This window comes from Pan paniscus, chromosome 1, assembly GCF_029289425.2.
Source record: "Pan paniscus chromosome 1, NHGRI_mPanPan1-v2.0_pri, whole genome shotgun sequence".
NCBI lineage: Eukaryota > Metazoa > Chordata > Mammalia > Primates > Hominidae > Pan > Pan paniscus.
Window position 1 is genome coordinate 226,783,137 of NC_073249.2, and position 17,765 is coordinate 226,800,901.

At 65.0% G+C, this 17,765-nt stretch overlaps 2 protein-coding genes across 3 annotated transcripts; both read right to left on the bottom strand.

Moving 5' to 3' along the window:
• Nucleotides 1–330: 330 nt before the first annotated feature.
• VWA1 (von Willebrand factor A domain containing 1) lies at nucleotides 331–5,464 on the bottom strand. 2 transcript variants are annotated; one of them, XM_034953094.3, is made up of 3 exons: nucleotides 5,280–5,436; nucleotides 3,617–4,174; nucleotides 331–2,017 (listed from the first exon to the last, which is right to left on the bottom strand). In XM_034953094.3, exons 1-3 carry the CDS (start codon nucleotides 5,350–5,352, stop codon nucleotides 1,311–1,313), a joined length of 1,338 nt encoding a protein of 445 aa, XP_034808985.3. In that variant the 5' UTR covers nucleotides 5,353–5,436; the 3' UTR covers nucleotides 331–1,310. The 2 variants fall into 2 exon arrangements, with proteins under 2 accessions (XP_034808985.3, XP_008959974.4); XM_008961726.4 differs by lacking the exon at nucleotides 331–2,017 and having other exon boundaries at nucleotides 3,658–3,779; nucleotides 5,280–5,464.
• A 7,946-nt stretch (nucleotides 5,465–13,410) lies between these two features.
• On the bottom strand, nucleotides 13,411–16,581 carry TMEM88B (transmembrane protein 88B). The gene is made up of 2 exons (XM_034953089.4): nucleotides 16,046–16,581; nucleotides 13,411–13,866 (listed from the first exon to the last, which is right to left on the bottom strand). The coding sequence occupies exons 1-2, from the start codon at nucleotides 16,301–16,303 to the stop codon at nucleotides 13,633–13,635; spliced, it is 492 nt and encodes a 163-aa protein (XP_034808980.1). The 5' UTR covers nucleotides 16,304–16,581; the 3' UTR covers nucleotides 13,411–13,632.
• Between the last annotated feature and the right edge of the window lie 1,184 nt (nucleotides 16,582–17,765).

Sequence of the window (17,765 nt, forward strand, 5' to 3'; positions counted from 1 at the left end):
CAGGGTGTGGCTTTGCCAGCAGAGGGAGCCCGCGTGGCCCTGGGCCCAGGGCTCTGGGCCGTGGCAGAGACTGCGGTGGGAATGGCCCTGCAGAGGCCCCAGCCCCCTTGTCCTCTGCATTCCAGCCACCTGCCCTGGGCCCAGCTCCACAGGAAGGGGGCCCAAGCTCTCTGAATAAAAGGTGCACAGGAGGACCAAGGAGGCCTGACACTGGGAGGGGACAGCTCCACCTCCTCTCCCCGGACACCCCAAAAGGCGGAGACCTTCACAAGCTGTCCTGTCCGCGGCTGCTGTTTGCAGAGGAGTAAAGCATCCTAGCGAGACTGCAGGCTCGGTGTACATCTGATTTACTGAATTTTAAAGTCTGGGATGTTAGTGGGGAAGAGGCGAGGTGAGCATTGCGTGACGCCGAGGACTAGGCGGGGCGGGGACTGCACCTGGCTAGGCACCCCCACCCTAGGCAACTTGCCCACGGACCCCAGGGCAGTGAGTAGTGACAGGAGGTAGCCCGGGGTGAGACCTCTCACAGCCAAAAGATGGTGTGGTTGCCGGGGCCTCCCTGGAGAGTGTCGTCCCTGCGGCCCCTGGGAAGTGCTCCCACACGACGGAAGGTTTCCTGTCAGTGCGGTCCCGGGGCCTGATAGTGGCGGTGGGCAGGTGGGGTCACCTGTCCTCAAGGTCCTGAATGCCCAGCTCTGCCCCATTCCTCTGATTCCCAGTGGCTGCTAGCTGGACCCAGCTGGTGTCCTGGGCATGAAGACAGGGCCACCGTCCCCAGCAGGTGCTGCCCTCCCGGCCAGCTGAGCATCCTGGCCACCATCAGCGTCCAGGTGCCCCTACTCGCCCTTCCTCTTCTTCAGAAGCCTTTGCGGACCTGACCTGGGCCAGCTTCCCGGGATTCCCCTTCCGCTTCCTATCAACGTCCAGGACCCAAGCTGCCCGCCCCAGGCCAGCCCTTGCCACCTGGGGCCGGGTCTTCACACGTGGGAGTCTGACCGGGGCTCCTCCCTGAACAGTCCTGGGTCTGATGCTCTCAATTATCACCCACGGACCCACACGACGCCCGGCTCTGGGCGGGGATGGGGCCGGAGCTGCTGCGGGGTCCCGCCAGGCCAGGCCCCAGCCCTGGAGGGCAGGCGCCAGGCGGGGAAGCCCTGCGGCCGCAGGGAGAGGGCCGGGGTCGCGCGGAGTCCGCGTGGGGAAAGGCCGGGCCTGCACCCGTCTCCCGGGTTGGGCGCCTCCGCACCGGGTTCGGGACACAGGGGCCCTCGGGCAGGCGCCGGCCCTCTCGGCTGGGCGGGGACGCCGGCTTACGGCTCACGGCTCGCGGTCCCCGGGGTCGGGGCGCGGGGCACGGGGCGTGGGCGCGGGCGCGGGCCGTCGGGCGTGCAGGCCTTGGCGGACAGCGCGCTCTCGCGGCCCGAGCGGAAGGCGGCGGTCACGGTCACCAGGTAGGCGGTGCCCGGCGCCAGGCCCTGCAGCGTGGTGCAGTTGCGGCCCGCGGGCACCTCCACCCGCTGCGCCTCCCCGCCCCCCAGCGGCCCGAACTGCACGTGGTAGCCGAGCGCGGCGGCTGAGCCCGGCGCTGGGGCCCAACTCACGCGGAGGCTGCGCGGCCGGGCGTGGGAGATGACGATGCGCTCCGGCCCGGCCTCCTCTGGGGTGGGGAGGGCGGCGAGCTGCGTGGGGGCCGGCCCAGCCCCCGACTCCGGGCCCGAAGCCCCCGGCCCTGCCTCACCGGGCCGCGTGCGCACCCGCAGGTTCTGGGGCCTCAGGAGGCGCACGTTGGACTCAGGCACTAGCGCCACGTCGTAGTCCGTGTCCGGGTCGAGGCCGGCCCAGATCCAGTCCGTGGCGTTCCCTGGCAGCTGCTGGCGTCTTGCAGCCCCCGGCTGGGCGCTGGGCACCAGCTCCAGCACATAGTAGCCCGAGTCTGCGGTCAGCAGGGGTGGCCAGGCCAGGCGGAAGCCGCTGGACGTGATCTCCGTGGCATGGAGCTGCTGCGGCCGCATCGCGTCTGTGGGTGGTGCAGGGGGTCAGGGAACAGCGGTCAGTTCCTCCTCTGCTGCTGGAGGGCGGCCCTGGCTGATGGGGAAGATCTGGAGATTGGAGGCCCCACTAGGAAAGACGGGGCCCCGCGGCCAAGGAGCTGCTGGAGCCATGCCTCGCAGATGCTGGGGATTCTCAGAACGTGCCTTGGCTGGGGGAGGACGGAGGAAAGGGTGCAGCCCCCTCAGGCCCTGTCAGAAGCGCCCCTGCCTCCCTTAGCCCCAAACCCAGTCCTTTATGGAGAGGTGCAGTGGCCAGATCAGTGACCAGGACAAAGGTCCTCAAAGACGGCAGAGTCCACGGTGGTGCCTGAGAGCAGAGGACCAGCCCCAGCCTGAGTGACCAGGCCGGGGTCTGAGGTCAGCCCGGCTCTCTGAGCTGCAGCCAGGAGATGGGAGACCACAGGGGCAGGCCCTGGGGTTCTGGAGGCGCTGCCTGCCCTGGGTCCCCAGGAGAGTGTGGGGTGGGGTTCTCCAGAGGTGGACTCCTGGGCCTGTGACACCAAGCCCCACATAGCCCTCTGAGTGACCCTGCTGTGGCGAGGCTCATAAATGTCTGCGCTGGGTTAAAGCTATCAGGATCTTCCTCCTGTAGTGCTGGGTGCCTGGGCCACTTTCTTCCCATCCCCCACCCTCAGACCCAGCCTCTTTCCCAGGAGCCCCCACCCTGCTTCCTGGCCCCTCAGCACTGCAGCCTCAGGCTTTTCCTTTCCGGCTGCTTAAGGCAGCCTTTCCTCCTGGTCCCCTCCAGGCGCAGCTGCACTGGGTGACCTGGGGCCACTAAGGGCCAGACGTCCCTGGGGAAACCTTGGGGAGGGCCGTCCACCCCTCTCCAACCCACAGTCCAACCCCTTCCGGCTCTGGGTGGATGATTAACCCACAGACGGAGACTTGGTGAGATCCCCAGGGTTGGCATTTTTCAGTGGCTGCAGCAGGCTGAGCCAGTGGCCGGTTCCTGATCTCCAGCCCCAGCTCCTTCAGGGCTTGGCTGGGGCAGGGAGGTCCAGAAAAAAAGCCAATGGGAGCTGCTCAGCTCCTGCCTCAGGCCTTCCCTGGTCTGGCCTCTCAGGAAACCCTCACAGTGGGCCTGCAGTCCGAACTAGTTCAAAGCCCTCGGTGGCTGTCCCCACCCAGGAGAGGTGCCCTGTGCTCTCTGGGGGGGCAGTCCATGACCTTTCTGGCTCACCCCTCTCCAGGTATGGTGGGCATGCTCAGGAGCACATGCTGCCCATCTGCAGAGTCCCCAGACTTGGAAGCTTCTTCCTGGGCCTACACCTGGGCTCTGCACTCCCTGGGGCCTCGAGGTCTGGGCTGGACACATCAGCAGGGAACTACACCTGGAGGTGGCTACTCAAGCCTGCCCCCGTCTCAGCAGGGCACACGGGTCGCCCAGTGGAGAGTGTGCATAGACAAGCTGCATCACTCAGCCCTGCAACCCTAGGGGTACCACAGCCCCGGAGGCCCTGGCCGCTGCTCTGGGGACATGAGATCTTCCCAAAGTCTCAACCCAGCCTCTCCTTCTGCGGCTCCCAGCTAGGGCTCCCTGGGCCCTGCCTCCTCCCGCATACCGAGAATGGAGCCCCTCAGCTCTTGGACAATGATGTGCAGGTCATCCACGTCCACAAAGTGCAGGTGCTTCTCGGCAGGGGCTGAGGCAGCGGCTGACAGCTCCAGGAATTTGCCTCGGCCGGTGCTGACAATGAACACGGTGACGCCCAGGTCCTTGAGCTCCTGCATGGGGGGGCCCACAGGGTCGCTGGAGCCGCCATCTGTCACCCACACCAGCACTTTGGGCACCCCTGGCCGGGCACCTGATGCTTCAGCAAACAGCTGTTCCTTGGCATAGACCAGCGCCAGGCCAGTGTGGGTGTCACCCATGCGCTGGGCCGAAGCGCGCACCGCATCCTGGGCAGCCTCACCCGAGCTGTGCTGGCCGAAGGGGAACTCGGTGTATGGCCGACTGCCCACGTGCACCAGACTGGCACGCAGGGCCCCGGTGCCCAGGGGTAGTGGAGCCACCAGCTGCCCCACAAACTCCCGAACCCGGGAGAACTCGTAGTGAGAGACGCTGGCTGAGCTGTCCAGCAGGAACATCAGGTCCCCTCGGGGGGCTGATGCTGGTGGACCTGGGGGAAAGGAGGAATGCTCAGCCTCAGGTGTGGGCCCCCCAGACAGCCCCACAGCAAGGCAGGGTCCCCCAGGGCCCCAGCTTTCCTTAAGCGGATGCTTGCCTTCCCCCAAAGGTCCTAGGTTGGGGGAAAGAGGAACTCTAAGCAAGAGGCCTGTACTTTTGGGGGTTTCACTGCACACTGGCCATGGGATCTAGGGCTCTCTCTGGGCTTGTGTTATCCCATCTGTGAGAGGGCGACTCTCCGCTCCAAGCCCCCACACCTTCCCATTCCTCACAGACTCTGCAAGCAGGTGGAGCCAAGAGTCCTGGCCTAGGCCCCCAGGACAGGCCTGAGCCGTGGGGCTGCTCCCTCCAGGCATGGCTTTCAGAGGAGCAGCCTGAGGCTGGAGTTCAGCCACGCAGCTCAGCCTGCAGGTGAGGCACCCTGGGCATGCACACAGCAGCAGGGGAAGGTGTGGGAGGCACAGCAATGACCACGCCGGATGGCCTGGCTGGAGCCCAGACCCCGCTTACTAGATGGTGGCCCCTCCCCTGGCCTCCATCCTCCAGCCCACCTGGACTCACAAAACAAGATATAACCCCCAGCAGCCTGAAAGCCCGAACAGCCCCTCGCAGGCTTCCCCCTTCCTCCGGGCACCTCCGGGGTGGAGGCTGATGCCCCCTACACCGCCCCTCCCCACCAAGCCAGGGCACCAGCGTGCCTCAATTCTAGTCCCGGCCTTGCGGTTTTCCCCAGTGCGGTGGGGCGACTCCAACTTCCCTACCATCCCTCCACTAAGGGCCCTCGCAAGGGTAGGGAAACTGAGGCAGGGGTGCCCCCTTGACAGACATCTCCCTCTTCCCGTCCAAGCCCGCGATCCCGCAGAGATGCGGGCCGGGACGGCCCCTATGCCCCGGCGCTCACGGACGGTGTCGCCTGGAGCACCTGGGCCGCCAGCCTCAGGTGAGCAGGACGCTCCGCCCGCGCCCCCGCCCGGCTCCCGCAGCCTCCCAGCCCGCCCGCCCGTCCGGAGCAGGGGACAGCGACGGCCTTGCGCGGGCAGCGGCGCAGAGCGGTCACCAGAAGCCCCAGCCCCGGCCCGGCCGCCCGCCGCACTCACCGCGCTCCGCGCTGCTCCGCGCCAGCGCCAGCCGCAAGCTCAGGGCCAGGCCGAGCGCCGTCCAGGGGAGCATCGCGCGCGAGGGACGGGGCGCGCTCGGCAACTCGCTCGCTCGCTCGCTCGGGGCTGCAGGGCGCGTCACCGCGCGGACCAGGCCGGCCCCGCCCCCGGGAGGCCCCTCCCCGAGCGGCCACACCCACGCCGAGGCCACGCCCACGCCCTCCGGCGCGAGCGGAGGGCCACGTGCACAGACCCCGGAGAGGCGCGCACGAGCGGACCCCGACACGCAGGGACACGCAGCACCAGCCGAGATACGACCGACGCACGCACTCCAGTCTCCCTCTCCCGGCCGAGGCTGTGCGGCCCACGCTTTCCACCCCTCTCCGACCCCCAGAAGCGGGAGCAAGGCAGGGAGGTACCAGGCTAGGCCCTCCCCATGCCCACCACTGCCGTGACTCTGGGTGCTGGGGTCCCAGCAGCCAGGCCCAAGAGAACCCCAGGGGCTGGCGGTGGCACCAAAAAAACACGTCCAGACCGTGGTTTCACCTTGGCCTCAGCGCTGGAGGCGGATAGGTGTCTGGAGTAACAGGACATGTATCCCAGGGACTGACCAGCAGGGATGGGAAGGGCCATGGGGTGGAACTTACAAGGACACAGTGGCTTGAAAGGGGACAGAAGACAGGAATTCGAGAGAGACTCGAAGCACCCACGCCACCTGGGCTTCTTGGAGGAAGAGGCATGGGAGTGGGAGATGGTTGGTTGAGGCCCTGTCCGGTGGGACCACACTGGGCCTGTTACCCATATACCCTACCCAGTGAGGGGCCCAGACTCCAGGACCCAGGACACACCCCCAGCAGGACTGGAGGGTCCCACTGGTGAGCCAGGAGCTCTTGAGTCTTGGGGTCTTGGTGAGGCCCAGACTAGAGGTGGCTGGTTGCAGGGGGCGTCCTGAGGGACAGTGGCTCCCAGGGCAGATTTCCCCTGCTCGGGTGGGGCTGGGCCAGCAGTGTCCCCTGGACAGGAGAACCCTACCCCGGCCCTCCCTCGGAGTAGCCATGGCCCTCTTCCAGGGCCTCCTCAGCTCAGAGCTGGGGGGCGGGGGACGTGGGGGGGGTGTCTGCCAGGATGTCTCCTCCTTCCCCACCCTCTCCTGGAGGATGCGCCACGGGAGAACGGATGGGGCTCCACAGGCTTCCTTCCTCCCTTTCAGGCAGGTGAGACACCGCGGGGCGGTGCGGACGGCCAGCACTCGACTTTGCCTAAAAAAGGAAGCAGCAGGCTGAGGCTGAGGAGCTGGCGGCAGGAACAAGGGAGAGCTGTGTCCCCGCCGGCGCCCCCCACCCCCCCTGCCGGGGATCTTGGCAGTGGAGGTGCTGGCTGCGCTCCACAGACCTCAGACCTCGGCTGGGACCAGAAATGCCTGGTGCTTCCGCCTGGGCCCGGTGGGGGGACTTTGGGTCCCCAGAGTGCAAGCTGTACCACTTCGAGGGGCCTCGCCAGGCCCCCCAGCCCCCAGTACACAGGGGCTGCAGCGGAGATGACGCTGAAGGCCGCAGCCGTTGGAGGACCTGGGGTCTGGCCGGAAGCTGGCTGCAGACCCTGCGGAGGCACGCCCAGGTAGTCAGGCAGGGAGCTGGGCCGAGGGTCCCCCACCCTGGGGAGGCTCACAGCCAGTGGCCCGCTTGTCCCCCACCCTCGCCCAGCAGGCGGGCCACAGTCACACCTCAGCCTGCCTTGCAGGGCTGACGGGGAAGTTTCCCTCACTTCTGGAAAAAGTGAGCGGGTCTTCTTGGCTGTGACTCAGGCCCTCAAGGAAGCGGCCGCCCTCCTCCCTTCAGCTCGCCATCAGCGGGAGAAGGCACAGGAGGCCTGGCCTCCACCCAGCCTGGGCCGAGCTCAGCCACCTGCCTTGCTCCCGGCTCTGCCTGGAGTCCCTCCAGCTAGGAGACCCTCCCCATCAGCTCTCCCCGTGCCCCTCAGTCTTCAGGACTCATTCTTGTGTCCTGCCCTCCCCCCGCTGTCTCCACCCCAGAGGAGGGACGTGGACAGAGGGTCCCAGAGAGCATGGGGTCAGCCAGAGGTGCAGTGTCAGGGCCCGGGCCGGACTTGAGGCAGACACCGGAGGAAGCACAAACATAACAGCCGGAACCCTCCACTCTCCACTCTCCAGGGAGGAGGGCCCGGGGTAAGAGGCAGAGGCAAGGACCGGTCAGGCCAGATCACAGTGGGTGCTGGCCCCGAGCCCTCTGCCTCCTGCAGGCACAGCCCCTGTCTGATCCTGGTGGCCTGGGGCCCCATGGGGTGGGGAGCAGCCTGGTTTGGCTGCGGCCACCCTGCCCCCACGGTCTGGGCCTGGGCTGTGGGAGTCCCTGTGCCTCACTTCCCGGAGCCAGCCTGCCCTGCCGGTCTGTCTGCAGGCAGGTGGAGGGGGTTCCAGGAAGCTGGGGAGGCTGCTGTCACCCGGGCACCGCCCCTGCCCCCACCCGCCTTTGGGAATGCTCCCTCCTCCGCACAATCCAGGCTTCTGCAGAAGAAGAAGGGCCTTTTGTCCCCAGCTGGCTGTGGTCATGTTTGACCCTGGGGAAAAGGGCAACTCCTGAGGCCTCCGACCCCACCCCTGACCCGAGCTGAGGGCAGGACGCCCAGGCCCACACCCGGCGCCTTTTGTTGCTGTTTTCACGTATCTCACAAACGTACTCAAGCACACACAGGAGCAGATGGACGGGGCGGTGAGGGGCAGCGGCGGTGAGGGGCAGCGGTGCGGGCCTGAGGCACTGCTCTGGGGTGTGCCTGAGCCCACCCCACAACAGTAAGTGGGGCAGAGCAGGGGTCACCAAGAGAGCAGGGCCCACGCAGCTCCTAGACTCAACCTGCTCACTGGGGTCAAGGACAGGTCTTGGGGGCCTCGGGGGTCACTTTTCACTTCCCAGGAGCCCAGGCCTGCCCCTCTGGCCCCAGAGCTGACCCCACTCAATCCCCCGTGCCAGCAGCAGCTGGGGTGGCGGGTAGACACCTGGCGGGTAGCAGCCTGGGTAGGGGTGGGAGCTGCACCATCTGCGTCTGTCCATCCATCCCTCGTCTGTGTGCTGGGCACAGCCGTGCCCCAGCCTCAGTGCTGGGGACACACAGGCGCTGGGCCAGCACTGCCAGGCTAGGAGGGTGGGCCGTGACCAGCTAGGAAAGACACGGTCTACTTGTTTTCCCTGTGAGAACAGGGGGTCACTGGGGACTCGCACGCAAGGGGTACTCGAGGAAGAGCCTTCCAGGCAGAGAGAAGGAACCGCGAGTGCCAAGAGCAGGGTGGGGTGGGCAGGAGGGGCCTGCGCCAGGACTGCAGGAGCAGAGCAGGCTGGGGGCCTTCGGGAGGGGTGGCCGGGTGGAGGGTGTTGCCCACCTCGACAGGGGCAGGAGGTTCGTCACAGCGAGAACAGAGCCCGGCCCCGTGGGAGCCGGAGAGCAGCAGGCCTGAATGACCCAGGGTTTCCTAATAGCAGGGCCCCTTCCTTGTGTGGGTCCCCTCACTTTGCCTCTCTGCTGGGACATCCTTCCCTGAAAGGGAGAGGAGGACCACATGCTGCCCCTTCCCCAGACACAGTCCAGACAGGCCCAGGCCACAGCCCTGGGCAGACGCAAAACTCCCAGGGGCCTGGACTGGGATAGGGAGGAGGCAGCAGGGAGGGACTGACCTATGTCCACACACCACAAGGGACTCCCAGAGGCGGGTGGGGCGGAGTTGGGAGCAGGGGCCTTAGCCCTCAGACCAGCCCACTCACCCTGGGGAGTTCCTGCCCCACAGCCTGCCCAGCTTACAGGCCTGGGGGCAGGGGCAGGCCAGCACAGGCCGGAGGGACAGAGGGAGCCACATCTGAGGGGTCCCCCAACTGCTCACACCGTCTGAGGCTATGCTTGCCAACAACTCTGCTCCCAGGAAATATTTTGCAAATCAGGAAATGACACGGGGCAAGGTGGGAAGCCACTGCATCCAGTGGGGTGGGGCCCCTTACTGCCTCCCCTGCTCCGGCATGACGTGTGACAGGGACGCAGATGGGACACACACGGCCACACACACACACTCCGGGCTCCCATTTGGGCAGGGCAGGGGCCCCAGCCACCGGGAAAGAACGCCAAGCAGAGGTCCCCACGGCCACCCTGCAGCTCGGCTCCACCCAAGGAGTTCAGGCCCCTGGGCCAGTGGAGAGCTGTGGTAGAGGCTGCAGGAAGAGGGAGGCCGGTCCTGGCCCTCAGGCTGGGGGAAGGGGCTCTGGGGGAAGGGGTGTAGAGGCACCCTCAGGGTGGGGGCGGGCCTGGGGACCCAGGGCCCTGAAGTGGAGGGGTTTCGGTCAGGGACACCATGCTGGGCAAAAGTTGGGAGAGATTCGTGGGGTCCAGGTGGGGTCCTGCCCCTGCAGGGGCTAGAAGGGCTGGGCAAAGGCCAACTGTATACCTGGGGCCTTGAGGAGGGGAACCCTGGCTGGGGGCCCCACCTCCCCCTCATTTCATGCCCCCCTCCTGGCTTCCCAGATGGTGGCCGATAAGGGAGCTGCTTAGGATCCATGGAAGAGGCCAGGCAAGAACCCAGGGGAAGAACCCAGGGGCCTCAACGCAGGGCCCGTTCTGTCCTAGGGGGTGGGGCCCCTGCCTTCCAACGTGGGGCCTGTTTCCGTCCTGGGGGTGGGGCCCCTGCCTGCCAACGGGGGGCCTCTTCTGTCCTAGGGGGTGAGGGGGTGGGGCCCCTGCCCCGGCACTCGGGCTCTGGCCTTCCTGAATCGCCCCTTCCTTGCTTCTCTTCCGCCGGCCAGGCCTCTGCTCTCCGGGGCTACGGCCTCCCACAGGCACGTTCCTACACCCCTCTGTGAACTGCCCACGGGCCCCCCCCCACAGGTGCTCCTCTGTGAGCTGGTCGGGCGGCTGGGGCCGGGGCCGGGCTCCGCTGCTCCGTGCCTTCCACCTCCCTGGCGGTGCGGGGCCTCAGGGTGGGCCTGGGAAGCTGGAAACACCTTTGGAAACAGCCGCCTGAGGCAGCTGTGGACAGGAGACCCTGCCCAGCAGCCAAGGGAGCTGGCCTCTCCGCGCAGCCTCCCCACCCCCACCAGGCCCAGCTGTTGTTTTCACGGCTCCGGGACCAGGCGGATCCTCAGCCAAGAGCTTCCCAGGAGAGCCCTCATCTTCAACCCCTAGTGGCGACCAGAGCCAGCCCGGGCAGGAGGGGAAGGAAGGCGGCCGCGGCCCCGGGGAAGCCATCCTGGCAGCTTGGCCACTGGCCCGGCTCCTGTCTGACCAGGAAAGGCATCAAAGCTGGACTCGGATGGAGGCTGGAAAACCCCGAGACTTCTTCTGGACCCGACCCAGCCACACACCAGGCTGTGCTCAAGGCCACGGAATGAGCCTCGACCCTGGCCCCAGACGGAGCCCAGACCTTGCTGGTCACAGGCTGAGCCCTGCCGGCAATATGATGTACTAGATCCCTTAAAAGGCCTTCCAGCAACAACCAACTTCTGGATGAATGACTATGAGCGTACATTTTTAATAGACTATTGTGTTTCCAAGAAAGTAAATATCTCCGAGGCTCCCCCAAAATTAAACAGCAAAAATAAATAAGGCCAGGTGGGGTGGCTCATGCCTGTAATCCCAACACTTTAGGAGGCTGAGGCGAGAGGATTGCTTGTGCCTAGGAGTTCGAGACCAGCCTGGGCAACATGATGAGACCCCGTCTCTACAAAAAAAATTAAAATTAGCTGGGTGTGGTGGTGCACTCTAGTCACAGCTACTTGGGAGGCTGAGGCAGGAGGATCACTTCAGCCCGGGAGGGTGAGGCTGCAGGGAGCTAGGAGCTCACCACTGCACTCAGACTGGGCGGCAGAGCAAGACTCTGTCTCTAAGTAAACAAACCAACAGAGTAGTGTGGAGGCCTGGATGATGAAGGGAAGTGGTTGGGAAAGCAGATAACTCCCTGGACACACACAGGGACAGAGAGCCAGCCTGCGGCCAGGGGACAAGTATGTTTCTCTGCCTAGGGGCTGCTAAACCAGGGGTCTCAAGGGTCACTGAGGGGGCCGAGGGTGGTCTCGCCTGGAAAAGGGGAATAGTCTCTGGAGGGAAGCATCCCCAAGTTGGACCTCAGAATTGTCTCCGATAACAGCTGACAATTAAACAACCAAACGTTCAGAGAAACACCGTGCTACTGATGAGAATCAGCAGAAACAACAGTCACAGATTTAGACCCCCGAAGACTAGGACACTGGAATTATTTAGTACAGAATATAAAATAACTATATATGAAATATGTTTAAGAAGTGGAAACTGTAATCTAAAAAGCAAGCATGTATCAAGAGACCATAAAAAAAATCAGACAAATCTAAAACACAATCAGATGTAACTTTTAGATATGCTAACCCTTTTTTTTTTTTTTTTTTTGAGATGGAGTTTCACTTTGTCACCCAGGCTGGAGTGCAGTGGCACCCTCTCAGCTCACTCCAACCTCTGCCTCCAGCGTTCAAATGATTCTTGTGCCTCAGCCTCCTGAGTAGCTGGGACTACAGCTGTGCACCACCATGGCCAGCTAATTTTTTTTGTTGTTTTTTTGTTTGTTTTTAACATGGAGTCTTGCTCTTGTTGTCCAGGCTGGAGTGCAATGGCATGATTTCGGCTCACTGCAATCTCTGCCTCCTGGGTTCAAGCGATCCTCCTGCCTCAGCCTCCCAAGTAGCTGAGGTTATAGGTGCCCACCACCACGCCCAGCTAATTTTTTTTTTTTTTTTTTTTTTTGAGACGGAGCCTCGCTCTGTCGCCCAAGCTGGAGTGCAGTGGCGTGATCTTGGCTCACTGCAAGCTTTGCCTCCCAGGTTCACGCCATTCTCCTGCCTCAGCCTCCCGAGTAGCTGGTACTACAGGTGCCCGCCACCAAGCCCAGCTAATTTTTGTATTTTTTAGTAGAGACGGGGTTTCACCGTGTTAGCCAGGATGATCTGGATCTCCTGACCTGGTGATCTGCCCGCCTCGGCCTCCCAAAGTGCTGGGATTACAGACGTGAGCCACCGTGCCTGGCCTGGATATGTTAACATAATAATTTAAGATAAAATGAATGAGTTAATCAGCAGATTAGACAGAAGAGAGTAATTTGATGAGGGGGTAAAATAAAATGGTGAGGATATGGAGAAGGAATTCGTGGTGAAACTGGACATAATTGTTGAGGGATTTCCGGAGCTGATGAACGTTGTGGACCTGTGGCTTACACCAAACAGGGTGGGTGTGAGCTCGGCACAGCTAGGACGCACTGGTGAGACCAAGGAACACCAAAGTCAGTGAGGAGATCTTAGTGTCACCCGGAGAGAGCCAACCGAGGCTGGCGCATGTCTGAATGCGAGCCTGGCCACAGGCTGAGCCCAGCTGCCGCCACCCCTGGGCTTCTGGAACCCTGGGCTTGGCCGAGCGTGGGTGTCTCCCCTGGGAGCCCCAGAGCCCTGGACGATGGAGGCCGGGACCTGGGCAGGCGCGGGAGGCCTTGGGCTGGGGCCTGCACCCCTCCTCTGAGGGCTGCCTGCCAGGCTCTGCCCTGCCCTGCCCTTCCCTCCCCTCTCTTCCCCTCCCCTCTCCTCTCTTTCCCTCACCTCCCCTCTCTTTGCCTCCCCTCCCCTGCCCGCTCTTCCCCTCCCTTCTTCGCCTCCCCTCCCCGCCCTCTCTTCCCCTCCCCTCCCCTGCCCTCTCTTCCCCTCCCCTGCCCTCTCTTCCCCTCCCCTGCCCTCTCTTCCCCTCCCCTGCCCTCTCTTCCCCTCCCCTGCCCTCTCTTCCCCTCCCCTGCCCTCTCTTCCCCTCCCCTGCCCTCTCTTCCCCTCCCCTCCCCTGCCCTCTCTTCCCCTCCCCTGCCCTCTCTTCCCCTCCCCTGCCCTCTCTTCCCCTCCCCTGCCCTCTCTTCCCCTCCCCTGCCCTCTCTTCCCCTCCCCTCCCCTGCCCTCTCTTCCCCTCCCCTGCCCTCTCTTCCCCTCCCCTGCCCTCTCTTCCCCTCCCCGGCCCTCTCTTCCCCTCCCCGGCCCTCTCTTCCCCTCCCCTCCCCTGCCCTCTCTTCCCCTCCCCTGCCCTCTCTTCCCCTCCCCTGCCCTCTCTTCCCCTCCCCTCCCCTGCCCTCTCTTCCCCTCCCCTGCCCTCTCTTCCCCTCCCCTCCCCTCTCTTCCCCTCCCCTGCCCTCCGTGGCGGGGGCGGGGCTGCGGGCAGGGGAGGTCGGGGTCGTAAGCCGGGAGCGCTGCGCGCCCAGCCAGGAAGGGGCAGCGGGGGCGACCCTCAGTTTTCCGGGCCGGGCCACGCGATGGGGTCGCGCGCGAGCTCGGAGGCCTCCCGGGGTTTCGCAGCGGCCGCCGGGTCACACCCAGGCGCAGAGTTGCTCGTCCTCGTCGGGGCGCCCCGGGGGGCGGCGGGGTCCGGGGGTCCCAGCGGGCGGAGGCAGCAGCGGGCGGAGGCGCCGGGCTAGGCGGGCGCGGACGGCCGAGGCGAGCACCAGCAGCGGCGGCAGCGAGAGAAGCCCGAACACGATGAGCGCCGCGGAGCCGCGGTCCGAGAACAGCGCGCGGCACCGGGGACCCGGAGCGGGGTGGACCTGAGGGCCGGGCGGGCCGTCAGTGGGGGGCGGGGCGGGGTGATGGAGGGGGCAGGGCAGGGTGATGGAGGGGAAGGGGCAGGGCAGGGTGATGCAGGGGAAGGGGAGGGGTGGAGAGGGGAGCGGGCGGGATGATGGAGGGAAGGGGGAGAAGAGGGGAGCAGGGCAGGGTGATGGAGGGGAGGGGGCAGGGCAGGGTGATGGAGGAGAGGGGGCAGGGCAGGGTGATGGAGAAGAGGGGAGCAGGGCAGGGTGATGGAGGGGAGGGGGCAGGGCAGGGTGATGGAGGGGAGGGGGCAGGGCAGGGTGATGGAGAAGAGGGGAGCAGGGCAGGGTGATGGAGGGGAGGGGGCAGGGCAGGGTGATGGAGGGGAAGGGGAGGGGTGGAGAGGGGAGCGGGCGGGATGATGGAGGGAAGGGGGAGAAGAGGGGAGCAGGGCAGGGTGATGGAGGGGAGGGGGCAGGGCAGGGTGATGGAGAAGAGGGGAGCAGGGCAGGGTGATGGAGGGGAGGGGGCAGGGCAGGGTGATGGAGGAGAGGGGGCAGGGCAGGGTGATGGAGAAGAGGGGAGCAGGGCAGGGTGATGGAGGGGAGGGGGCAGGGCAGGGTGATGGAGGGGAAGGGGAGGGGTGGAGAGGGGAGCGGGCGGGATGATGGAGGGAAGGGGGAGAAGAGGGGAGCAGAGCAGGGTGATGGAGGGGAGGGGGCAGGGCAGGGTGATGGAGAAGAGGGGAGCAGGGCAGGGTGATGGAGGGGAGGGGGCAGGGCAGGGTGATGGAGGAGAGGGGGCAGGGCAGGGTGATGGAGAAGAGGGGAGCAGGGCAGGGTGATGGAGGGGAGGGGGCAGGGCAGGGTGATGGAGGGGAAGGGGAGGGGTGGAGAGGGGAGCGGGCGGGATGATGGAGGGAAGGGGGAGAAGAGGGGAGCAGGGCAGGGTGATGGAGGGGAGGGGGCAGGGCAGGGTGATGGAGAAGAGGGGAGCAGGGCAGGGTGATGGAGGGGAGGGGGCAGGGCAGGGTGATGGAGGAGAGGGGGCAGGGCAGGGTGATGGAGAAGAGGGGAGCAGGGCAGGGTGATGGAGGGGAGGGGGCAGGGCAGGGTGATGGAGGGGAAGGGGAGGGGTGGAGAGGGGAGCGGGCGGGATGATGGAGGGAAGGGGGAGAAGAGGGGAGCAGAGCAGGGTGATGGAGGGGAGGGGGCAGGGCAGGGTGATGGAGGGGAAGGGGAGGCGCAGAGGAGAGGGGGTGGGTGGGTCAGGGTGATGAAGGGGCGGTGAGGGCCGGACGGTGAGGGATGGATGGGCGGGAGCAGGGTGGAGCGGGGAAGGGAGAGAGAGCGGGGTGGAAGAAAGGATGCAGGGCCGCGGCAAAGGGAGACGGAGGGGTGCAGGGCGGGAGAGAGGAGTGGGCGATAGAGAAGATGAAAGAGCAGGGGGCGGGGCGATAGAGGGGCTGTGGCGGGCTGAGCAGAGCGGGAAGAGGGAGGGGGGAGATGGAGGGATGAAGGATTAGGGCCTGGGCGAAGGAGAGGCAGGGCGGGGAGAGGGGAGGGGGCGGGCCGCTGTGGGCCAGGCAGTGCTGAGGGGTGAACAGGAGATCCCGGACGCAGCAGGTAAAGGGCTGAGCAGGGTCCCTTGAGGGGAGGCTCAGAAAAAGCGCCCACTGCCGCGTTCTGCCCGCTTCTGCCCTCCTGTGCCCTCTCATCACCAGCTGGCGCCAGCCCCCATGCCAGCAGAAAGGGGCCCGGGGCCCAGACCAGGCCACAGCCCACTCCGCAGGTGGGGAAGCCCCGCGCTGGCAGGAGGGCCTGGGAGGGGCCTTGTGTGTTTGGGGAGGGGCTGGGGGCTGTGGGTTAGTGAAACTTGAACAACATTTTCATCTTCTTTTCCTGGAACCCCGTTCTCTCCCCACCCCCACCCAGCTGTCCAGGCCCTGGTGGCCCCTGGTACAAGGCTGGGAGGCCTCAGGGAAGGGACAGAGCTGTCCCTTGGGTGAAAAACAAAAGCCCTTCTTTGGCTGTGGCTGGTGGGGGTGCTTGGGAGAAGGGGCTGCCAGGGAGGGGCACATGTGTCTCTGAGGACAAGGGGCAATTCTGGAAGGGGGCACAGTGCCTTCAGACCCCGGGCACGCCCACTCCCCAGGACCCCAGCTAGTCCCCCGCCCACAGGGCACAGGCTCACCCTCGAGTGACACAGGAATCCCAGGTAGACGACGGCCGCCGCGGGCAGGAGCACCAGCAGGAAGGCTGCGGCGGGCAGTAGGAGGTGCAGCAGGAGCCCGGCCAGCAGCCGGCCGGGCAGCAGCAGGGGCCCCGACCACCCTGGGCACGTCAGGGCTGAGGCCTGGTGGTCGGGAGGTCCCCGGGGCAGCATGGGCGCTGTGTCGGAAGCACCACCTCCCCCCTCCTCCTCCTCTGTCTCCCTCCCCTGCTCACTCATGCTCCTGCCACTGCAGGCCTGCGGCCCGGGCGGTGCTCAATGCAGAGTGGTGCTCTCCAGGGCTGCCCTGGAAGACCTTTAACCCCGCCCCACGTTGCAGCCAGTCCACATCCCCCAGCCCGACCGTGGACCCTGGCTAGGGAGGTCCTGCCCTGATGTCTGTCCCAGAGCCACACCCCCACCTCAGTTTCCCCTCTGCCAGGCAGCTGCAGCTCCAGCAGCGCCAGTCTCCAGCCCCAGCCAGCTCCTGGTGCTCTGGGCAGGCCTTGCAGGGCCCTTCCCACCGGGGCCGCCTCCCTCCCTGTCCCGGGCGGGGCTGCAGCTCCCCCACACAAAGACCTCATTTCAAAGGGCTGGACTCTGATAGCTGCCCCATCAGTAGCTGCCACCTGGAGGCCAGCCCCCCACCCCCTGTCCCAGCCCCAGCCCCGCTGCTCCCTCATCTGAACACCTTGTCGGTGTCCTCCGCCTGCGTCTCAGAGTGGATGAGAGGGCACCTGGGATGCGCATGAGCCGCAGGGTGTGGGGCCTGTACACTGCAGGCACTCAGCAAGCTGCCAGGGACCACAGGCACCCTCGCGTCTGAACCCAGCCATCCCGAGCAGAGGAAAGGCAGATTTTCCAGGACAAGAACCTGTGTTCCATCATTTTTTTTTTTTTTTTGGAGACAGTCTCACTCTGTCACCAGGGCTGGAGTGCAGTGGCACGATCTCGGCTCACTGCAACCTCTGCATACCTGGTTCAAGTGATTGTCCTGCCTCAACTTCCCTAGTAGCTGGGACTACAGGCGCTCACCACCGCGACCAGCAAATTTTTGTATTTTTTTTTTTAAGTAGAGACGGGGTTTCACTGTGTTAGCCAGGATGGTCTCGATCTCTTGACCTTGTGATCCGCCCACCTTGGCCTCCCAAAGTGCTGGGATTGCAGGCGTGAGCCACGGCGCCCAGCCCATCATTTCTAGTCAGGGGCAAAACTTTTCCCATCCAAAACCCCAAGCATTTTCTCTGAACGTTACTCCCGACTCTGACTTTTTTTTGAGACAGGATCTCACTCTGTCACGCAGGCCGCAGTACAGTGGTTCAGTCACGGCTACTGCAGCCTTGACCTCCTGGACTCAATCAGTCCTCCCACTTCAGCCTCCTAAATAGCTGGGACTACAGGCACGTAACCACTGCGCCCGGCTAGTTTTGGTATTTTTTGTAGAGATGGGATCTTGTCACGTTGTCCACGCTGGTCTGGAACTCCTGGTCTCAAGTGATCTGCCTGCCTGGGCCTCCCACAGTGCTGGGATGACAGGCATCAGCCCCCGCGCCCAGCACAGTCCCTGACGTCTGTCCGTCTCCCAGGGCTTTATTGCACGTCAGCAGAGTTCCAGCTCCATTTTCTTTTCTTTTCTTTTCTTTCTTTTTTTTTTTTGAGGAGGAATTTTTTGCTCTTGTTGCCCAGGCTGGAGTGCAATGGC

Excerpts from the sequence above, each read along its gene's own strand:
- VWA1 (XM_034953094.3), bottom strand. The coding sequence starts at position 5,352 with ATGCTCCCCTGGACGGCGCTCGGCCTGGCCCTGAGCTTGCGGCTGGCG. Across the intron at positions 4,175-5,279 it reads GCGGAGCAGCGCGGAGCGCG|GTCCACCAGCATCAGCCCCC; the intron begins GTGAGTGCGGCG and ends CCTTTCCCCCAG. Across the intron at positions 2,018-3,616 it reads GCTGAGGGGCTCCATTCTCG|ACGCGATGCGGCCGCAGCAG; the intron begins GTATGCGGGAGG and ends CACCACCCACAG.
- TMEM88B (XM_034953089.4), bottom strand. The coding sequence starts at position 16,303 with ATGAGTGAGCAGGGGAGGGAGACAGAGGAGGAGGAGGGGGGAGGTGGT. Across the intron at positions 13,867-16,045 it reads GATTCCTGTGTCACTCGAGG|GTCCACCCCGCTCCGGGTCC; the intron begins GTGAGCCTGTGC and ends CCCGGCCCTCAG.